The 20523-nt window shown below is 46.1% G+C and overlaps 1 protein-coding gene across 4 annotated transcripts in view; it reads left to right on the top strand.

Annotated features, from left to right (window-relative positions):
• Dpp6 (dipeptidyl peptidase like 6) overlaps nt 1-20523 on the top strand; it is an 812759-nt gene that overhangs the window by 508171 nt on the left and 284065 nt on the right. For all 4 annotated transcript variants that reach the window (XM_075955602.1, XM_075955604.1, XM_075955601.1 and 1 more), the window contains exon 2: nt 11489-11603. In XM_075955602.1, the coding sequence (XP_075811717.1) occupies nt 11489-11603 (115 nt within the window). The remainder of the gene's footprint in view (nt 1-11488; nt 11604-20523) is intronic.

The following is a 20523-nucleotide window of genomic DNA, read 5'->3' as shown; positions in this document are numbered from 1 at the left end:
GCCCTGAGAGGTGGGGACACTGAGAGGGGGGGACCCTGAGAGGTGGGGACACTGAGAGGGTGGGGACCCTAGAGGATGGGGACAGTGAGAGGTGGGGACACTGAGTGGTGGGGACACTGAGAGGTGGGGATACTGAGAGGATGGGGACAGTGAGAGGATGGGGACAGTGAGAGGTGGGGACACTGAGAGGATGGGGACACTGAGAGGTGGGGACACTGAGAGGTGGGGACACTGAGAGATGGGGACACTGAGAGGATGGGGACAGTGAGAGATGGGGACACTGAGAGGATGGGGACACTGAGAGATGGGGACACTGAGAGGTGGGGACACTGAGAGATGGGGACACTGAGAGGATGGGGACACTGAGAGGTGGGGACACTGAGAGGATGGGGCAGTGAGAGATGGGGACACTGAGAGGTGGGGACACTGAGAGATGGGGACACTGAGAGGATGGGGACAGTGAGAGATGGGGACACTGAGAGGATGGGGACAGTGAGAGGATAAGGACACAGAAAGGTGAGGCACTGAGCGGTGGGGGTACTGAGAGGTGGGGACGCTGAGAGCATGGGGACAGTATGCCCTATATTCACACACTTACATTCAGCAGGGGACAATAGCTATGCTCTCAATGAAAAGACAAGATGCTTAGGAAGGGACAGACCACAGATCCCAGGAAGATAGGAGGAAAAACAGCTTCAGTCCAGAGATGCAGGCAGCAGCATGTGTGGGAGCAGGGATACTTGGCATGAGTCATAAAGAGCTGGTAGGGTTTGGCCATGTGTTGGTGGGATGTCTGGAAGAGGACAGAAGCCAAGACATGCATCCAGGAGAGGAAGGTGTCCTGAGGTTAATTGCTGAGAGAACCTATTCAGAGCCATGAGGGGGCAACTGGGAATACCTTGCCCTCCCCTAAGATTGATTGCTCTCCAGAGCCAGCTGACCACACAACAGGGACCCTCCTGTGCCCATCCAGCATGCCTTTCCTGCTCCTCTTCCCCTCTTCCCCTGCAGCCTCTGTGGAAGCTGTCCAGCTCTGAAGAGACCACAGAGAAACACTCCAAGCTAGGAAGCCAGGCTCATTCTCAGAAAGCCTCCATCATCAGAGCAAACGTCAGGCTCTATTTGTCTTAGTGTTCAACTGGCTTCCTGGGGACGGGTGTTAAGGACCTCCTTCTTCTGATGTCTGCCAACCATGCAGGACCATCTCCAGCTGCCTCTGCTTGGTTCTGCAGTTCCAGGCCAGGCCCATCTGCTCCTGGGTCTATTCCAAGCCAAGGCTAGAAACTAGGTCCTGCCAGGACCAGGTCCTTGGCTTCTCAACCCTCTTCTCTTGGAGGAGAAGTGTGGGGATGGCAAGGCTGTGTCCTGAATAAATCAGTCTGTCATCTGTGTCATTTTCCAAGAAACAGCCCAAATGATAGTCAGTGTGGTGTCTCTCCTGAGTTAGCCAGAGGCAATGTTAAATCAGGTTAGCTTACATGCTTAAGTTCCAAAGAATCCCGTGGACTCAGTTGGCTGGTATTTTAACAGTATTATCTAATGATTCCCTTGAAGACTACTTATATAATTATGCTATTTCGTTTTTTGACTAAAAATTTCAGTGAGTAAACAAAATATGTTTCTTTCTGACATTTTATACATGTTTATAATTGTCTTTACTTATATCGACCCATTATTCTCCCACTCCCTAAATGATGCATATACCCAAATTTAAATTCATATATAAGCGAGAACATGCAATATTTGAGTTTGCTTTCCTTTCTATTAGCCTCCCTTCACTCCTCACCTCAGGCTCCTTTTTCCCCAAAATAATCCCCATATTTTTTCTTTCTTTAGTTGAAGAATTTTATATTATTTTATAGTTTTTACATATAATATTATATTACTTTTATGAGAATTTTTGCAATGTATTTTAATTATAATCACTCTCTTCCCCAACTCTTCCCAGATTCATAACCCCATTCCCTACACAAGCAAATATGTATCTTTTTTTAAAAATGTATATTAAGTACTATTTGTGCTGTTCATGTACTTTGGCATGTGGGGTCTTCTACTGGAGTGTGGTTGCTGTCACAGCTGCTGAATTTGTGTGTGCAGCTACCCTGTTGCATCCAAAATACAGTTTCCATTTAGTCATTCACTGCCTCCTGTTCTTACAATTCTTCTGTGCCTTCTTCCATGATGGTCCCTGAGATTTGGGAGGAGGAGGTAATATAAATGCCCCATTTAGGAATGAGCACCCAACAGTCCCTTATGTTATGAACTTAATCATGGGTTTCTGTGTCAGTCACCATCTACTAAAGAAGGAAGCTTCTCTGATTATTGTTGAGAGATCCATTATTCTGTGTGACCCATGGGAGGGTGTCCTGTGGAAGGGTGTCCTGGGTAGGGTGCCTTGGAAAAAAGTATTCCCAGGAAGGGTGTCCCACAGAAGAGTAGCCCATGGAAGGGTGGCCTGTGGTAGGGTTCCCTGGGGGAGAGTATCCCCAGGAAGGGTGTTCTGGGGAAGGGTGTTCTGGGGCTGTAGCCCTGTGGAGCCAGGCAAGAGCTTGACTTGGCACTGGTGCCCTCAGCTGCCAGTCAGAATCTTGTTTCTGCACAGAGACGTTTCCAAACTGTTCTAACTGCTGTAGCGGTGGGTTTTACTGTTGGAAGCTCACCATCACACACTCTTACTTTTCTGAATTTGGGAAGTACCAGACAATGGAGGTTTGAGCCACTACTGGTGGCAGTGGCTCCATATGCGGCATTTTTAAGTATCATCCTGTGTGACCAGCGACAGCCCAAGGACCCCTGTTCAGCCAGCCTCGGAGGGCCTAGGCGTCTGTCTCACATGGACATCCAGCAGTTCTAACGGTATTTCCCCAGCATTATCTTGAAAAGTATGTGAGACTTTTCGGATCCCATATCTGGACATATCCGTTGGTTCCTTTCTGTCCTAGAGAATATGGAATTATTATTTCTCTTGTCCAAAAACGTTCAGATTATCCAAAGATGCTATACATGAAAACATTAATTAGGTTCCACCTGGATTCAGATAAGTACACTAATTACCACAACATTTTCTTATAGGTCCAAATCTCTAACAAAACAATCACTGCTTGCTCCACTTTCCTCTCTAGCAAGTTCCTTTAATCTGTTCCACAGTGTCCGAGGTCAAGCCGGGATACCGGCTTTCCCTTTCGTGTTGTGTGTGCTGTGTTGATGCTCAGGCCTCAAATCTCCCCTAAAATATCTTAAGCTGCATTTGATTCTTAAAACGCCAATTTACTCACAGCAGCCAGAAAGGTGTCCTCAGACTTGCTAAAGCTGAGTAAAAACATTGGGTCATTAAAACAAAAACAAAACAGAACTTTTGGCTGGGCTGAGAGAGCTGAAATAAACAAGAGCGGTCTGGAGTTAGTTTGAGAAATAATCCTGACACATGCAGCTTCCAGAGAACTTTAATTTGACTTCTTGGCTTGTGGAATTTTTCCTTGTTTCAGGTAGAAAGTATTAGAAAATGCACGATGAAAATAGCTGCTATTAAAAAAGGCTACAGTAACCTACTCCTTTCTTCCCTCCTCTCCTGACCCCCACCTTTCCCCACATTCCTTTTTAAATACTCCCTGTCTTTGCTGTCTTCTCCTGGGTCTGATGCTCCTGTTTCTCTTGTTTCTCATTCTTCTCCCATTTCCTCCTTTCTTCTCTGTCCTGAGCTACTGCCACAGCCTGGCACTCAGCAGGTCATTTGCATCATCTACTTCTAGGCAGTGTTCCTGCCCTCTGACCTGCAGAGAGGCCCATCCCATAAATGGCAGAATGAATGGTTTTGAGCTCTCTAAGCTTCATGGCTTCTCTGGCCCAAGCCTATACTCTGAAACTGCTTTGTTGATGTCACTTTTGTGACCATGGCTACAGCAGACAGGGAAAAGTTGAGTGTACATGGACTCCATGGTGTTCATGCAGAGTAAGCTGAGAGCCATGTGGAGAAATATCAGCAGCAGAGAGAGAAGAGAGAGGAAGGAGAGGAATAACTGATAGAAACAATGCCAACTCCTGGTGTGTTTCTGCACATCAAAACCCGGGCTTGTCCCCAAGTTCCCCTCAGGAACTGTGTGCTGCCACCTTATCGCCTGTGTTAGGCCAACATCACTAATGTGGTCTTGCTCACCTAGGCCTATCCTGCACCCAGTTATTATCTGAGTTGTGTTTTTAGCACCAGGATCAGAGCCACCAATGAGGAAGATGAAGTCAATGTGTCAATAAAAGAGAAATGGAACCAGGTATCCTATAAGTTCCCAAGTGATTAGTGATAGACATATGCCAGTTACTAAATGCCATTAAGATTTATTCTTGTCATCTTGTGGTCATTTATTCCCAAATATGGAAATGCAATGGTCAGAAGGCCATTTTTCCACCCAAGATGGACACACCATTGATTTTATAATTTGTTGCAACCTTCCACTTACAGTAAATGGTCTGTGATTCATAAAAGAAATTTATGTCCAAGCTTTTTACAGAGGCTAAATATTAGAAAAAACACACCCAGACAGTAGAACAGAGGCGTGAAGTGGAAAACCCTGCACACAGGTTTGTGGTGTTGACTTCCTTCCGGTCATTTGCATCATTGCCCTGTGAATATGTTGGATATTAAAGCTCTGATTCCACACTGGCCTAGTATTTCCCACACTATGGCCTGGGAAAAACTCCAACCTGTTCAGCATATCTCTTTTTGATGTCAATTTTAAAAAAAAAAAAAAGGTGAATCACTAGCTGATGTTTAACTCCAGAAGTGGCTGAGTCTGATCGAAGAAATCCTCCACCGGGTTTCCATTGAGATTTAGGTGAAAAAGAAAGCAAGGGAGTATCTGTGGAGCTGGTATAGTCTGAGGTTGCTCCTAGGGCTTCATTGCCTGATGTTTTACCTGGTCACTGTGTCCAGCCACACCCAGTACCAAGTACATGCCCACTGCATCTTGTGTCCCCTGCTTGGGAAATGTGTCTCTTTTTTATCTTCACTGATTCAGTTGACCTGTAGGTTTTGCCCAGTCTGAGCTTTTATATTAATGGAATCAGTCATTCGTGGGCATATTCCTTAGAACCCGATTATTTCACTTGAAGTTCTGTTTGCTAGGCTCACCCAGCCTGTGCATGCAGCAGTAGGTGGTTCTTGGATTGCTGGTTTACTTTGAATACCTTGGAATAAGCCACTGTGTTAGGCAAACCAACAGTACTCTTTCCCCAGCTCCACCAGATGTCGTCATTCAAATCCCAGAACCAGGATTTAAAGACTATCTGAAGAATTTAGGTTGCATGGTAGAGATTAAGGCTGCAGATATAATTACACTGTAAGCCGCTACCTCAAATAAATGTTTACCTTTATAAGAGTTGCCATGGTCATGGTGTTTCTTCACAATAGAAACCCTAACATACCTGCTGTAGACAGTCACTCTTTCCAGAAAAAAATTAGGTGGTGTTTTTAGCAAACCTCAGACCCTCCTGAGTCCTGCTCTCCTTTCTGTTGCGTGTATTACCATCATGGGCACTTCCCTGAGCAAAAGCAAAGTCCAATCCCAGGGCTGGGCAAACATGACACAAAGGAGATCCAGCTGCTTCCAGGACCTTTCCGATTTCGGGTACCAATTTACCAAGAAGAAAGTGCAATGATTCACCTACGGTTGGTGGGGAAGGCATCTAAGCATATCCACAGCAACCAGCTGTTGGTCTGCCAGCATCCAAGCAGCAGAAAGGCAGCCAGCATGTGTGGCATGCATTGAAAAAAGGACTCCAGGGGGAAGAAGGGTACAAGGGGAAGGTGGGGGAGGAGCGACATCAACTCCACAAGGCCACACCTCCTAAGAGTGCCACTCCTTTTGGGGGTCATTTTCTTTGAAACCACCACAGCTGGACTGGTCTTTTTAAAGAATGTTGCTTTTAAACATTCGCAAATTAGTTAGTTGAATAGTCCAAGCCAATAACCAGACATGGTGGTGTGCACCTTTAATCCCAGCACTTTGGCAGATCTCTGTGAGTTCAAAGCCAACCTGATCAGTATAGGGAGCTCCAGGACAGCCAGGGCTGTATAGAGAGACCCTGTCTCAAAAAAATAAAATAAAATAAACTATAAAACAATTCTCAGCCAAGTGAGCAATTGCATCTCTCACCAAGCTTCTGAGAGGAGGCTTGGTCAGTAGGTGCCTGCAGACTGGGAGTATGTGCTTCGCAAATGTGGCGTTTCCCAGTGTGGCTTCCACAGAGCATCTGCTGGCCACTCCACCTATAGCTTTTTCAGCTTCTCTGTTCAATTTGCTGAAACCCAGTTAAATCAAATCAAATCAAGTAGTGTGTGTGCGTGCGCGCCTACGCACATGCATACGTGTGTACATGTGTGTGTATGTGGGTACAACCTACTGAGTCCATTTAGCCTTTCTCTAAAGTGTCCAGGGCAGATAACCTGGGATTGGGCAACCTCTGTGGGAGCTTGTCCCTAGAACAGACTGCCTCTCCCACTAGTAGCCACTGGTTTACTGTAGCATTTTGCCTAATTCAAGTGGAAAAGAACAGAAACCATTTCAGAAAGGACAACTATAAAATTGTTCATTCTGAGGGAAAGAATTCACTCCCTTGGAAATAAAACAGAATCCTGGAATAGAAAGGCAGGGAACCTGGTTTGCTCTCAGCTTCCGCTCTGACCCCTGCCGATCCTTTCTCTCAGCCTCATTCTTCACTTTGCCATCCCAAAGGCTCCTTTTCTTTCCTTCTGAATCTCTAGATACAGTGGAAGCCAATCCCAGACTCTCCCCCACTCACCTTCCCATCTCAGGGAGGATTGTAATATGTTAATGCCATGCTTCAGATTCCCTGGCAGATGAAGCCAGAAAAGACTTGTCCAGGACTTAGAAGGGAAGGAGCTGGTTTGCAGGGCAGGATGGTGCTCTGGAACCCACAGGCAAAAGGAAGGAGGCAGAATTATTCTAGAGGTGATGTTCTCCTCCCTGCCTCCCTCCCTCTCTCTTCCTTGGCCTCCTCCTCTTCCTCTTTCTCTTCTTCCCTCTCTGACTTTTAGATGAGATCTCACTCTATAGCCCAGACTGACCTTGAACTTGCAATTATCCTCCTGCCTCAGCTGCTCAAGTGCTGGGATTATAAGTATTAACCACCATGCATAGCTAACTAGAGGGTACTTTTCTCAGGACAGCGATTCCGTCCTGGACCATGGTATCTGGTGTTGGTCCCTCATATAAACCTGACCTCAAATGATTTTAGCTCCTGTCCTTGAGTGTCTGATGAGCCTCAGCTCTTACTAACTTAAAAAGTTAGTTTTGACAATCTGTGGGGACTTTTGACATTGAGAACTCGCATGTTGAACTTGTCAAAAATTCCCAGCACAGAAACTCATCTCACATTGGCCTGCAGGCCTTAAGTGTTTGAGGAGAAAATAGCCATTGGCTGAGACATGGCTGCCGCACCTGATGGAGGAGCCTGTATTGCTGGGCTTTAAGTGCTGCCATCGACTTCCACACCCATCCTTCGCAAGGGGATGTGTTGTGATGTAGATTTCCTTCTGAGACTCTGTGGATGCAGGCTGTTGTTTGGCAGGGTCTAGGGCGCAGTCTGGTGTCCTTAAAACCTTGCATCAACATGGATCTATGCCAGGCTGAGCTCCAGAGAAAAGAATAACTGACTGGGGTTCATTCTTTTTCCTTCTTTTTCTTTAATTGAAAATAGATTTTTTTTCCTCACATAATATCCTGATTATTGTTTTCCCTTCCATTACTCCTCCCAGTTCCTCCTCACCTCCCTTTCTATTCAGATCCGCACCCTTCTGTCTCCCATTGAAAACAAACCAGGCTTCTAAGGGCTAATAATAAAATTTAATAAGATAAAACAAAAACTAACACATTGGAGTTGGGCAAGGCAAAAAGGCACAAACATCACAGAGCCATTTGTTCATATACTCAGGAATCCCATAAAAACACTAAACTGGAAGCCCTAAATATCCACAGAGGACCTGGTACAGACCTGGGCGGTCCCTGTGTATGCTGCTTCAGTCGCTGTGAGTTTGTGTATATGATGATCTTGTTGATTTAGAGGGCCTGGTTCTCTTGGTGTTCTCCATCCTCTCTGGCCCTTATACTCTGCTCCCTCCTCCACGGGGTTCCCTGAACCCTGAGGGGAGGGATTTGCTGGAGACATCCCATTTAGGGCTGAGTGTTCTAAGGTTTCTCACTCTCTGGAGAGTGTCTGGCCATGGGTCTCTGTATTTGTTCCCTGCTACAGGAGGAAGCTTCTCTGATGACGGCTGGGCAAGGCACTGAACTGCATCCCTTGATAGAGCTTGGGGTTGATTCTTCAGAGAACAGACCAGGCACAACCAGTGGTAGCACTGCAGCCTGAACTAATTTGAGCTCTGGCTGAATATGTAGGGGGAAGAGAACGAAAGGAAATGTTAAGAACTATGGGAGTCCATAATTTTCCTGCCTCTATTTTTCTTTAGAAAGGTCGATAGAGTCACAACTCACCTCTGATCACAGCTTTGCTGGGCTGTAGACCAGGCTTAAGTGGGAGTGGGGGAGATTTGATTGGCTGAGGGTAGATAAGGTGCCCGGCTCTCACTCAGTCCTCTGAAATCACATTAGATGAAGCAGTCAAGTTGAGAAGTTTCTAACTAGATGTGAGAAAGGGTGAGTGGAGCCCAGACAACTCAGAAAGCCCCAGGAGAGTCTGGTAGGGAAGGCAGCATTGACTGTCAACTTAGCTTAGAGTCACTTGGAAAGGAAGTCTCAATTGACAGCTTGAAAAGATCAAATTGGCCCATGGGCATGTATGTGAGAAACTATCTTTGTGGTTACCAGGTATAGGAGGGCTCAGTCCTCAGTGCGCAGCTCCATTCCCCAAGCAGGTGGTCCCGAACTGTATAAGAAGCCTCACTAAACACGGACCCGAGCAGGCCCCAAGCAGTGCCCCTCCAGGGTTTCTCCTTCAAGATCTTGCTTGAGTTCCTGTCCTAACTTTCCTCAACGGGAGACTATGAGGTGCAAGTGTAAACCAAATAAACCCTTCCTTCCCTTAAATTGCGCTTAGGCAAAATTTTGTTTTTTTTTTTTCTTCACAGAAACAGAAAACAAGCTAGAGCAAGCACGGTAGAAGGCAGAGGATAGAGGGAGGGGAGGAGAGTCCTTGAGAGCAATGCCCGATGGTCCTGGGAAGTACCTACCCCTCTTCTTTCCCTGAGATGAATCGCCAGTCTTCCAAAGTTGGGCTAGCTAACCTAAAGAAAGTCTGTTTGATCAACAGAGGTTTTGCAGAGGGTAGGACTATGTTTTCATACACACACACAAACACATACACACACACACACGCAAGCACACATGCATACATGCACACACCAATCTCCCTGAATTGGTTGTTCACTTGGAGTGCCTTAGACTTGTTCCCCTGAACCTAGCCTTCACTGGTACTTCATGGCTACATCCTTCACACTCGCATCTAGCAAAGCCATACAATAGTACCTGTGAGACACACAGTGCTAAGGAGGGGAAAGCCTGGATGGGAGGGGTTGCCTGCTGGATTGGGTCAGAATCAGCCCTACAGCAAGAGCTGCTGGCATATGCATCCCCTTTGCAAATGTTTACCATTATTAGTTGCCTAATCTTGGTTTGCTTTTTTGTGGTTGTTTTGGTTTCGTTTGGCTTTTATTTTTTTTCTGTTTGGGGGAGCATGAATCTTATACGTCTCTGCATACTTCTAAAAAGTGCCTGATAAGGGAGTTGAAAGATGGATTATCGTAAGGGAGAGGGTTGAATGTACTCACTACTCCCTGGTGAGAGGGCCATCTGGTTGACCCCTCTGCTTTCAGCAACAAAAAATAAAACGTGGAACCACCCACTCTCCCATCATGACCAACAAGTTATACCCATGCCATCAGTGCGGCTCCTGCTGTACACCTGCCACCTGCCATTTCCTGTATCTCAGCCCCAATACCTCAGGCTTCTGCTGCAGAGATGCCCTTGTTAGCTGGGAGTCCATCTCCTCTCACTTCTCCTGAGTGTTATCCTGCTGTCCCTTTAGCTTTCTGTTCATCACGTGAAGCAAGTGTGTTATATGTGGGTGTCAGCCTTCATAGCTGTCTGCAGCTCGATGAACGCTGATCTCCAAGTGCTGTAAGCTGCCCCATCCTCCCTGCAAAATCTAAAGCCACGGCTTCCCATGTTGGAACTTAAGTGCAGTGGAAAGCTCTTCCCTTTCTCCACGCACTTCTGAGTTCACTTATTGTTGTGCATGAGATGTTCCTGTGTTATTTAGCAGTGATAGTGATGCATAGCAAAGCAATAGCTAAATCTCCTGCCGTCTTCTTAAGTTACAGCCATGACTTGATATCATATTGTGGGTATGCCTAGGCCAGAAAAGGCACATAACTAACCAAGTGTTATATTGTCTGTTATATTGGTTTGTGACCTTTTAATGATCATTCAGTTGTGGAGATGAATTTGAAATGAAGATGTATTTGTAGCTACTTAGAGATCCTGTCTACCCTACTTCATCTTGGCTTAGTTAACATCAGCTGAAATGATTGACATTATAAAAGGCATTATTCTCAGATTGATGATGTGCATAGCTGCACTGAGGTCATATGTCTTTTGTTTCTGTACAGATTTTTTCTGTATAATTAACAATAATTATTACTATTTAACTGTTCTAGCAGTATTTACTATTAGATATTAATAATGCCCCATTTGTTTTTCAAGGAATCCCAGTGAGGACCATAAATTACATGACCACCCTAATCTGAAGGGAAATGAAGTTTAGTCTCCTTAAGTGATAAGTATGTTGAGTTCCTAGATTTGTCCATCCGCTCACCTCCTTTCGTGATATCTCCAGATGTCCTTCCCACCCTGCACCCTTGCAAAAACATACATGTTGTATTGTACCATGGAGGGTGCTGAGAGAATCCGTTAGGTGAGAGATCCAGGGGCGTGAGACCCGAGGAACGCTGCAGCTTACTTACAAAGCCGGAGACAAAATGCAAGTGTCGTGATAAGCGGCACACAGTATGTGCTAACTAAATATTCAAGCTTGGTAGCTACTGGTCAAAGCTAGCAGTGTGGACATAAAGGAAGGACAGGAGAAGAGAAGACCTGGGGCTGGCCCTGTTCATCATGCTTGAGTGAGATTCCATGGAGACTCCATGGGGCTTTGACAAAGGGAGCCTCCAGGCCAGCCTGTGCGGTAGCCTAGCTCATCGGGGTATTTTGTGAGGGTGGCATTCTTCTAAACATGGCACCATGTCAGATTCCTTGTGGAGACAGTCTCCCCTGACACGAGGAGGGACAGAGCAGGTCCTCGGGTGCTGCAGGCAGCAGGGCTGGGGAGCAGCTCGTGGCAGTCTGAGTTGGCAGAGGTCTCTGCCGCTGCCCTGTGTCCTGAGTGGAATGGCAGCAGCGGCTGATTTGGCCTGTCCCCACTGTCATGCTCACTGGGTTCTCTCTTCCTGTGGTTGTTGTAGGAGCTGGTGGGGAGTAACCCTCCTCAGAGAAACTGGAAAGGGATCGCAATTGCCCTGCTCGTCATCCTGGTCATCTGCTCCCTGATCGTCACCTCGGTCATCCTGCTGACACCAGGTACGGACGCTTTCAGAAATCCACTCACAAACATTTGAAAGTGGGCAGTCTTACTGTGGGATATTTCCTAAGTGGCTGCTGGCTGCACGGTTTATTCTTACCAGGTTCTAGTTCTCATTATACCATTGTAGAAAGATATCGTTCGTTTTAAGTGAAAACAAATCCATTTCTGTGCTTTAAATTTTTATATAGTTGTTGACTAGATAAAAATGGCATAGATTAAAAATTTGCTGTTGTTTGTTCATCTTGAAATTAAAGGTAGTGGCATTAGAAATAATTTAATATATCTTATGGTATTCCTGGGTGTTAGAGAAAGGCTGAATTAAGAAAATGTTCAAGCAACACATGATGATTGTGAGCCAAGGGCAAATTTCTTATTAGATAACACTGATGGATTTTAATACTGATGGATCCGGGGACAAAATTCTCTCGGGTAAGAGAAAACATACCAGAATCCATTCCAGTTCCCTGACAGCATCAAGTTCACCTGCATGGTCTGTGCAGTAGCGGAGACAGAAACGCTTGGGAGCCTCACAGACAGAAAGATCTTTAATTTTAGTTTACTTTACTTTAGTTTTTTTTTTTTACCTCCACATTTGTGAATAAAGTGGGGTGTGGGCTGGGCCTCCCAGCGTGGAAGGGTCGTGGAACAAAACAGGGCCAGAGAGCAGCATACACTGCTTACACCATCATAATCCTCACGTTAGATGCTCAGGCACAAGAGCAAGACCAGCAGCGTCCCAGTCCTCAGCGAGCTGACTGCATGTGTGTTAGCCATCAAGGTGGGAAAGTGACTGGATACTGCAATGTGGGAGACAAAAGATAGGTACAAAATGCAGGCAAGTGGTTAAACCATTAGACCAAGTTGTAAGTGAAATAAAATTGATATCTTTGTTAAAAAGTGGTAGACACTGCCAGGGAACAATAAAAACTGCAGACCAGTGTTCCTTGTGAGGACAGATAACACAGAAAGCTAGTAGCAGATTAACACGGTAACATGTAAAGACAGGACAGGGGTCTGGATGGTGGCTCTGCTGCCGGTCACAGAGTACCAAGTTCAGCTCTCAAGTCCCCACATGAAGTGGCACACAGCCACTCGTAACTCCAGCTGCAGGGGCTCTGATGCCCTCTTCTGACCTCCATAGGTGTTTTACTCAGGTGCCCCCCACACACATGCACACACATGCATAAATAAATAAATAATAAAATCTTAAAAAGATATTACATGCCATGGCCAAGTGGGATTTATCCTAATTCGGGAGTATTAAGTCAGCATACAAAGCTCAGTGAAATGTACCTGTATTCACAGAACAACATGCAAACCCGCAGGTCTTATAGACAACCAGAGCGTGTCAGTGCCACGGAGCGTGAGCAGAGTCAGATATCTGTTTGTCCTTTTGTGTCCCCATAATTGAGTGCAGTCTCCAGGCTAGGGAATGGGTGCCCATCCCTGCCACACTATCTCACAGGCCCTCACTGTCTTAGTGGTAGTATCTTTTTCTAAATTGTATTTTATTTTCAATTTTATTTATTTGTGGTGTGTCTGTATGTCTGTGTGTAGGTTTGGGCTTGTATGTATAGGTGCTTTCAAAGGCCAGAAGAGGTACTGGGAACTAAAGTCCAGGCCTCTGGGAGGGCAATACAGACTCTCAACCACTGATGCAGTGTTCCATGACCTTTGATAATATCTGTTAATACACAAAAGACTCTAAGTTTGACAAAAACATAAACCTCTTTGGTTATTTATGTGTTAAGGGTCATAGTGAAGGAAGTGTTTTTAGTCCATGGCTACAGAGATTTATTCCTATTACCCTTCAAAGAATTTTAACAGTTTTAGTTTTTGTATTTAGATCCTTGATCCACACTGAGTAAATTTTGTGTAGTGGATCTGACCTCATTCCTGGTGTGCGATTATGCAGTTGAAACAGCATTGTTTGTCAACTGCTCCATCCCCTGTGTAGTCCTAGCCCCCTTATAGCTGTGTGGGGTTAGTGCAGAACCCTCTGTTCAAATCCACTGATCTGCATGTCAGCAGGTATGCCCGTAGCACAGCTGTTTTAAAATTATGAGGTCTGCCTCCGAAATGCTTATTCTTACTATTGCTTTGACCTCCTCACATTGCTATAAGACTGGAAATAGGCATTATGGTGGTGAGCTTCGCTACTTTCCTCTCAGTTTTCTTCTTGCTGTGGTAAACACCATGCAAAGCAAATGAGAGAAGGAAGAGTTTATTGTGGCTTATGGTTCCTGATGGTCAGTGCCCATAATGTAAGGGCAGAGACAGTCGCCAGGTGGCTAGGGAAGGATGCTGAGAAGCACAGAGCAGAGAGAGCCAAGGAGGAATGACCAGAGTCTTTAAGGTCTCAAAGCCTACCCTTAGTGTAACACACTTCTTCCTCTTAAGCCCTCCCAAACAGAGCCACTAACCAAGGACCGTGTTTAAACATATGATCCTATGGAGACATTCTCATTTGAACCACCATGGCAAACTATTGTGTGCTCTGAAAGCTTGCTTGAAGACAGACTCAGGGAGCAAGGGGGTTTTCCTTTGTCATCTGAAGTTTTGTCAAGCTACCTTTCCTGAGCCAAGAACTCTCAATTAGAAACGATTGGTAGTTATTTTTAAAAGAACATGTATCATGCTCCTTTCTCTGTGGAATGCCATTCTTTCCTCTCAGTGTTGAGGAGGCTTCCACAGCAGTCCTGCAGAAGAGAGCCTCATCCCATCCTGAGCGACCTGGAACCAGAGGTGGAGGACATAAGGCATCGCATCCACTTGTATAGGACAGAACACTGATTGGGAGGCTGGAATCTGGATGAGGGGTGTGGAAAGGCCTGTGGGCAGATTAGGGAATACAGACCCTCGTGAGTGTCGCGGCTGAGCAGGTACAGCAGGGACAAGAGCAACTGCAGAGTCATAATGAACACAAAGGAACTGGGGCGCTCTCTGGATGTGGGGAGCACAGGGCCTTTGCTTTCCCTTGAGCAGAGCTGTGCTTTGGTGAGAAGTGACTTCCACAGCTTTGGTCCCATGATCATGTCACACTTCCTCAAGACTTAGAATGGGGAAATGGTTTTCAGAGATTCTCCTGCCCAATGTGAAGTTTTGCCAAGTCCACCTCCCCCAAGATCAAGGACTCTAATGAGCATTACTCAAGAGTGAGATGTGGTGAATGGAGGCAGCTGGTGGCAACAGGGCCATAGTACATGGGACAATAAATAGCCCCAGACCTGAAAAGTGGCTCCTGGAACCATCCTGACAGCTAACCCTGAGCTTTACATCACTTCCATAGCATAGGAGCAACCATAGAACAGGGGCCCCTCTAACCCCAGCAGAGAACACAGTCACAGCCCCCTCTAGCCCCAGCAGAGAACACAACCACTGCAAAGGTTCTGTCAGAGGGTGACACCAGCTGTCAGAGAAAAAGATGCTATAGAAAGAAGGAAACTGAAGCCTCGCATGAGTCTCCGTATCCCAAGAAGACTTTGAAAGGATGTTTCCTTTACTCTTCCGTTGAAATAAGCATATGGTTGAGCCTTGTCTAGCCCTCTGGTTCTGGAGACATCCATGGTAGTGTCTGCTTCTGTAGGTTGTGCTGCTGGGGAGCTATGTGTCCGGGACTTGAGAGTACCAGGCAGGCTGAACGCTCAGCACAGAAACCATGCTGCAGGGCCCTCCTGGCATTCACATTCCATTTCTGTGTTCCCAGAGCAAAGAAGCAGCTTTGTTTTGACACTGAAAATTGTGCCAGGTGTCCAGCCTGTATTGCTCTGAAGTGTCCCCAGATCCCCTTGGATACAGAATATCCTCATGGGAGCCCAAGAGCTAAGCTTGCCCTCCTTCTAACATTAATAATTCCATTGGGAGCTGCAACCGCTGTGCTAACACCGAGCAAATGCAGAACGTATAAATATGTGAGTTCCCCTTTGAGTTAGAAGCAAGGAGGCAAGGGGTCCCAAGTGTTGCTGTCATTAAGAAAAATAAAACCATAAAGCAGGGTAGGGCTGAACTCAGGGTACAAGAGGGAAGAGGGTTATAGTGCAGAGTCCTCAAAAGAACAGCCAGACCATGTGGTTACAAGCAAGCAGCTTTGGGCATAGCCCCATAGCTTTTCCCTGACGCCACCCAAGCATTGCCTTCATGTTGACTGGCTCAAGAAAACTTTCAAGGCAAGAACTCACAGATTCTGACATTGTGTCCTGGAAACTCAGCATCTAGAATATGCTCACCCCACTCTCAGTTCTGGACTCATTTGCTTTGTTTTGTTTGAGACCATTTTTGCAGTGCCTGAAAAAGAAAAGAAAAGGAAGGAAGGAAGGAAGGAAGGAAGGAAGGAAGGAAGGAAGGAAGGAAGGAAGGGGAAGGGAAGGGAGGAAAGAAAGAAAGAAAGAAAGAAAGAAAGAAAGAAAGAAAGAAAGAAAGAAAGAAAGAACCCCAGTTCCAACTCCGCAAGCAGGGTCTGATGGAAGGGTGTGCTCTGGGGCAGGGGATTCTGGGAAACTTGCTTGGCAATTACGGCAGGAAAAGTACCTTGCTCTGTGGTGCGGGCTGGTAGACACCAATTACTCACTATCTATGTCTCTCGGAAGGGTCTTGAAGGGAACATGACCTTTCTGGTTGTCATGCATTTCTCCCTTGTTGAGCCATGCTCTTTTCTAAATTTCTCTTCTGAATAATAGATTTAAAGTTACCCTTTTAATTTTCTGCTATTAACTACCATAACTGTCTGTCTCTAATAGGTCACACTGTTGCCTGGTGTGTACCATTCAGGGCATCTGCAATTCCTGCATTCTGATGAGAGTGACTGCAGTGATCTGCACTGTAAGAGGTCTGGAGACAGGATGGGGTCTTAGCTGCATTAGAATGTTTCAGATTTTGCCGTGAATGGACATCTGACCAGAGCTGGGCAGTGAGAAGCACTAAGCACACTCCAAAGAAGTATAGTGAGAAAGCCACTGACTTTGAGATCCCCCTGAAGACGAGCTTCAAGGCCAGGCCACACTCAGAAGTAAAGTTGAACTAGGATTTGGTAGTAGAAACATAATGTGTAGATTACTTGTGCTTGGATGCTACCACGGTTCAATTAAATGCACTGCCTGTGACCAGTTGTCTTAGCTGAGCTGGTACATTCTTGTTCATCTCTGCCATTGAGAAAAGATTGTGCCCATTGGAGATAGGAGGAAGCCTTGGAGGTCACCCTGAACAGTCACTAGCATGCATGTTGTTCAGAGATAGCTTGGCTTGGAAGATGGGGGCCACAGTGAGTGGTCAGTCAGATGGAAAGGCTGATGAAGGGAGGTTGTGGTAACAGAAAGGGAGGGACATGGATACCAGGCTTGAGCGCTGAGATTGGACTCTGATTCCTCCCACTGTCTGTATAGAGGTCTCCATCATAACCATTTTCAGAATCTGATAAGTACTTTATGTCATCTGTTCCTGGGGAGGAAAAAGAAGGGTAGACACAAACCTACCCTGGGTGTTTATGAATATCTTAGACCACCTGCTAGCCTGGACTAGCAGGTCATTCTTCAGGAACAGGTCATTGATGGGAAGGACCAGGGGATCACAAAAAAAGAGAGATAGTGAATTTGGTGTTAGGGGGTCTTGCACAAGGTATGCCTTATGTCAAGCAAGTTTGTTACAAAGTAGAGTGTCTTGTATACAGTTTTTAGAGGAAAAATGGGAGAGTCAGTAGGAAAGTATCTACAATGGGCAAAGTCAGCAGGAGGCTAAGCAAGCAATGCCACACAAAGGGAGCACAGCGTAGCTCAAGAGTGCTGCAGATGGAGCACACAGAGGCCTTGGGACTGATAGCCACAGCCCTTTAAGAGGATGAGTTTGTTTCTCAGAGGCCAATGCTGCACCTCTCCCAAAGCCCTGACCCAGGCCATCACTTGTTCTGCCAGGCATATTCCTGGTTTTACAGATGGAACTGTCTTTTTTCTCCATATATAAGCGCCTCAGGGAGAGCCTTGGATCATCCCAGGCCCCAACAATCTGCCGCCATGAATATCCATTAACAAAAATATGTACGAATGGAGTACCAGAACGAGTACTAACTTTGTCTAGTTTGAAGGTGTCTGTATTGCTCCACAAAGCAAGGCCTTGTCTAATTTGGTGGTGCAGGTCAGCCCCAGCCAGCTCGTCTCCACCCAGCTCCACTGCCATCCTCAGCTCATTGGCTGAGGGGCTAGAGCAGCCTCATGTGTTATGGGACCCACACAGGGAGCTGAGGAGGGACACCCACTTTCGCCATCACTGAAGAAGCTATGTCCCTGGGACTAGCCCGGAGGTGAATCATCTGATGAACCCAGAAATCATGGCTGTGGCAGCTTCTGGGAAACTCGGTTTGTGTAATGAGAGGCAGTGGCTACCCAGAAGGCAGTCCTTCATGTCCACCACACTAGGGGGACCCCTAGATTTTAACTACCCAGCGTCTGCAGTCTGCAAACCTTGAACCTGAACAGTACATTCAAAGGACTCTTGCAGTTGAAGAGGACCTGAACGAGTTCTGTTGGAAGGGTCGGTTTATGGAGCCACTAACCTTAAAGTGAGTTGCAGACTGGCGAATAGGCAGCGGGTCCTTGGGCACATCCTTGTGTCTCTCTCTTGACTTAGCCTCGTTAACGCTAAAAGAAATGTCTAGTGTAGCTTGCTTATTTATGGAACCCTTGCCCTAAACTCCCATTTTCCTTAAAGATGACAATACATCCTTATTATTCATGTGTGTGCATTAAGGCCACCAGCCAAGGCAAGCACAACAGTGTGTTTATTTGTAAAGTACATTTTTCAGGCCTTGCTCCTTTATGCTCCAATTTTAAAGATGCATCACCCATAGGGAGGCGTAAATCTTACTGTGGTCCTCCCGGTTTTCTCTGGAGCCTGTCACCAAGAGAGCGTATTGGAAGATTATAAACTGGTGCGACACACATCCAGGACGATGCACTCCAGGGCACTGCCTGATATCTTGGGTGATGGCTTAGTGAGCAACCTGGCAGGACAGTCACCAAGGCAAGCGTTTAGGAGTCTAGGTCAGTACCAGTTCAGAGTCAGAAACATAGGGATGTCTATGTAATGAAATTGAAGAGAAATGGATCACAGTGAGCCAGGCAGGTCAGGGACCAGAGAATGCTCCAGGCTGAAGTGGGCACTGACTTCTTCAGATGCAGAGCTCCTTACTGTCTCAGACCCCACTGGACCCAGCAGCTGTGGCATCTGCCGGAATCAAACATGCACTTGCACTTTCTCACATCATGGATTCATATTCCACAAGCACTGGGCCTCTCTGAAGGAACCTTGTGGTTAAAAAAAAAAATCACCAGAGTTTGTTAGCTCATCGAGTATAGAATTCAGACTTACCAGTCTCTTTCCCACTTGTTTCCTTTATAAATGTGTTTGTTTAATTGTATGTGGATGTATGCGTGCCTGATTGTGTGCATGCAATGCCTGCAGAAGTCAGAAGAGAGCATCAACCATCCCCTGGAGTTGAAGTTACAGGTGATTGTGAGCCGCCATGTAGGTGCTGGATCCTCTGCAAGAAGACCAATTGCTCTCACCTTCTAAGCAATCTCTGCGAACCATGTGCCCAGATTCTTCACATCCTTCTGAGTTCAGTAAATGAATTCTTACTGTTTATGCAGAGGGACTTCTAAAGTTCTGGCTAGTAGCAAATCGAAAAGAAACCTGAAAGGGTGCATATGGTGGACTAGACAGTGTCTTCACAAAGATGGACTAGACAGTGTCTTCACAAAGATCTTACATTCGAACCCCTGACACAGGAATGTTCTATGGCCAAGAAGGGAGGGTCTTTTGTGGCTATTGGAGGCATCTTGAGAAGGGGTTATCCTGCGTTATCACACAGATTCTAAGCACATAGACAGACAGAGTTGACAGGTCCTCAGGAGGCAAGGGCAGGCCTGATACTTCACTGGATCCAGGCTCTCTGACAGGAGGCCGAAGACCAGAGCAAATGTTTCTTCAGAGCTCCAAGGATGCAATGTTGTTGGCTGATATGGTTCAGTGAGACAGCCTCCTCTGTCCTCAACACTGTGAGAAAATAGTGTTCTGTTTGTGGTAGCCACCACTACCGCAACCAACATTAGGCTATGGTGCTTTGACATGGTCACTGCAGGATACCTATTTCAGGGTGACATGAATTCCCGCTCTGCGGTTTGAGAAGTCACAGCTATAGAGAGCTGTGTACTCAAGATGAGAACTGAGCTAACCTGTCCATGCCTCCCTTCCACTTTTTCCATCCACTGCCGCAGAAATCAAGCCCTGGGCTCCTTCCTTGGCTTCCAGAGCACTCTTTTTTTTTTGGATTTTCGAGACAGGGTTTCTCCGTAGCTTTTGGTTCCTGTCCTGGAACTAGCTCTTGTAGACCAGGCTGGCCTCGAACTCACAGAGATCCGCCTGCCTCTGTCTCCCGAGTGCTGGAATTAAAGACGTGCACCACCACCGCCCGGCTATCAGTGTTTAATAATAGGTATAAATTTAAAAAATAAAACAGCAGAAAAGTAAATGAATTAACAGAAAGCACCACAATCTATTTCTCTATCATTAAATCCTGCTCCCAGATTTTACCGTTTTCAGTGTTTCTGGCTTTAATGTTCACTCATTCTTCATATTATGTGTGCTGCCCGGTGTTCATGGACTGCCATCCTTGGAAATCAGTCACCTCATTGACATTGTCTTCCTTTTCTTTACTCCATGACATTAATTGAAATCTTTATTCTTTTGTTTCATGACAAAATGCCATGGTTTTATATATACATTCTGTGTCCATCCATCTTCCATGAATCCCTTGTGTCTTGGGTAGCTCTAGTGTCTGAAAACCCAATCCACTATGGGTACACATTCCACTATCCATGCCCTGCCTCCTGGGCTTTCTCTCTGCTATGGAAAAGATTTCAAACCTCT

Source organism: Microtus pennsylvanicus, chromosome 21 (genome assembly GCF_037038515.1).
Source record: "Microtus pennsylvanicus isolate mMicPen1 chromosome 21, mMicPen1.hap1, whole genome shotgun sequence".
NCBI lineage: Eukaryota > Metazoa > Chordata > Mammalia > Rodentia > Cricetidae > Microtus > Microtus pennsylvanicus.
The sequence above is the reverse complement of the archived record's forward strand: the minus strand, read 5'-3'. Positions and strand labels throughout refer to the sequence as shown.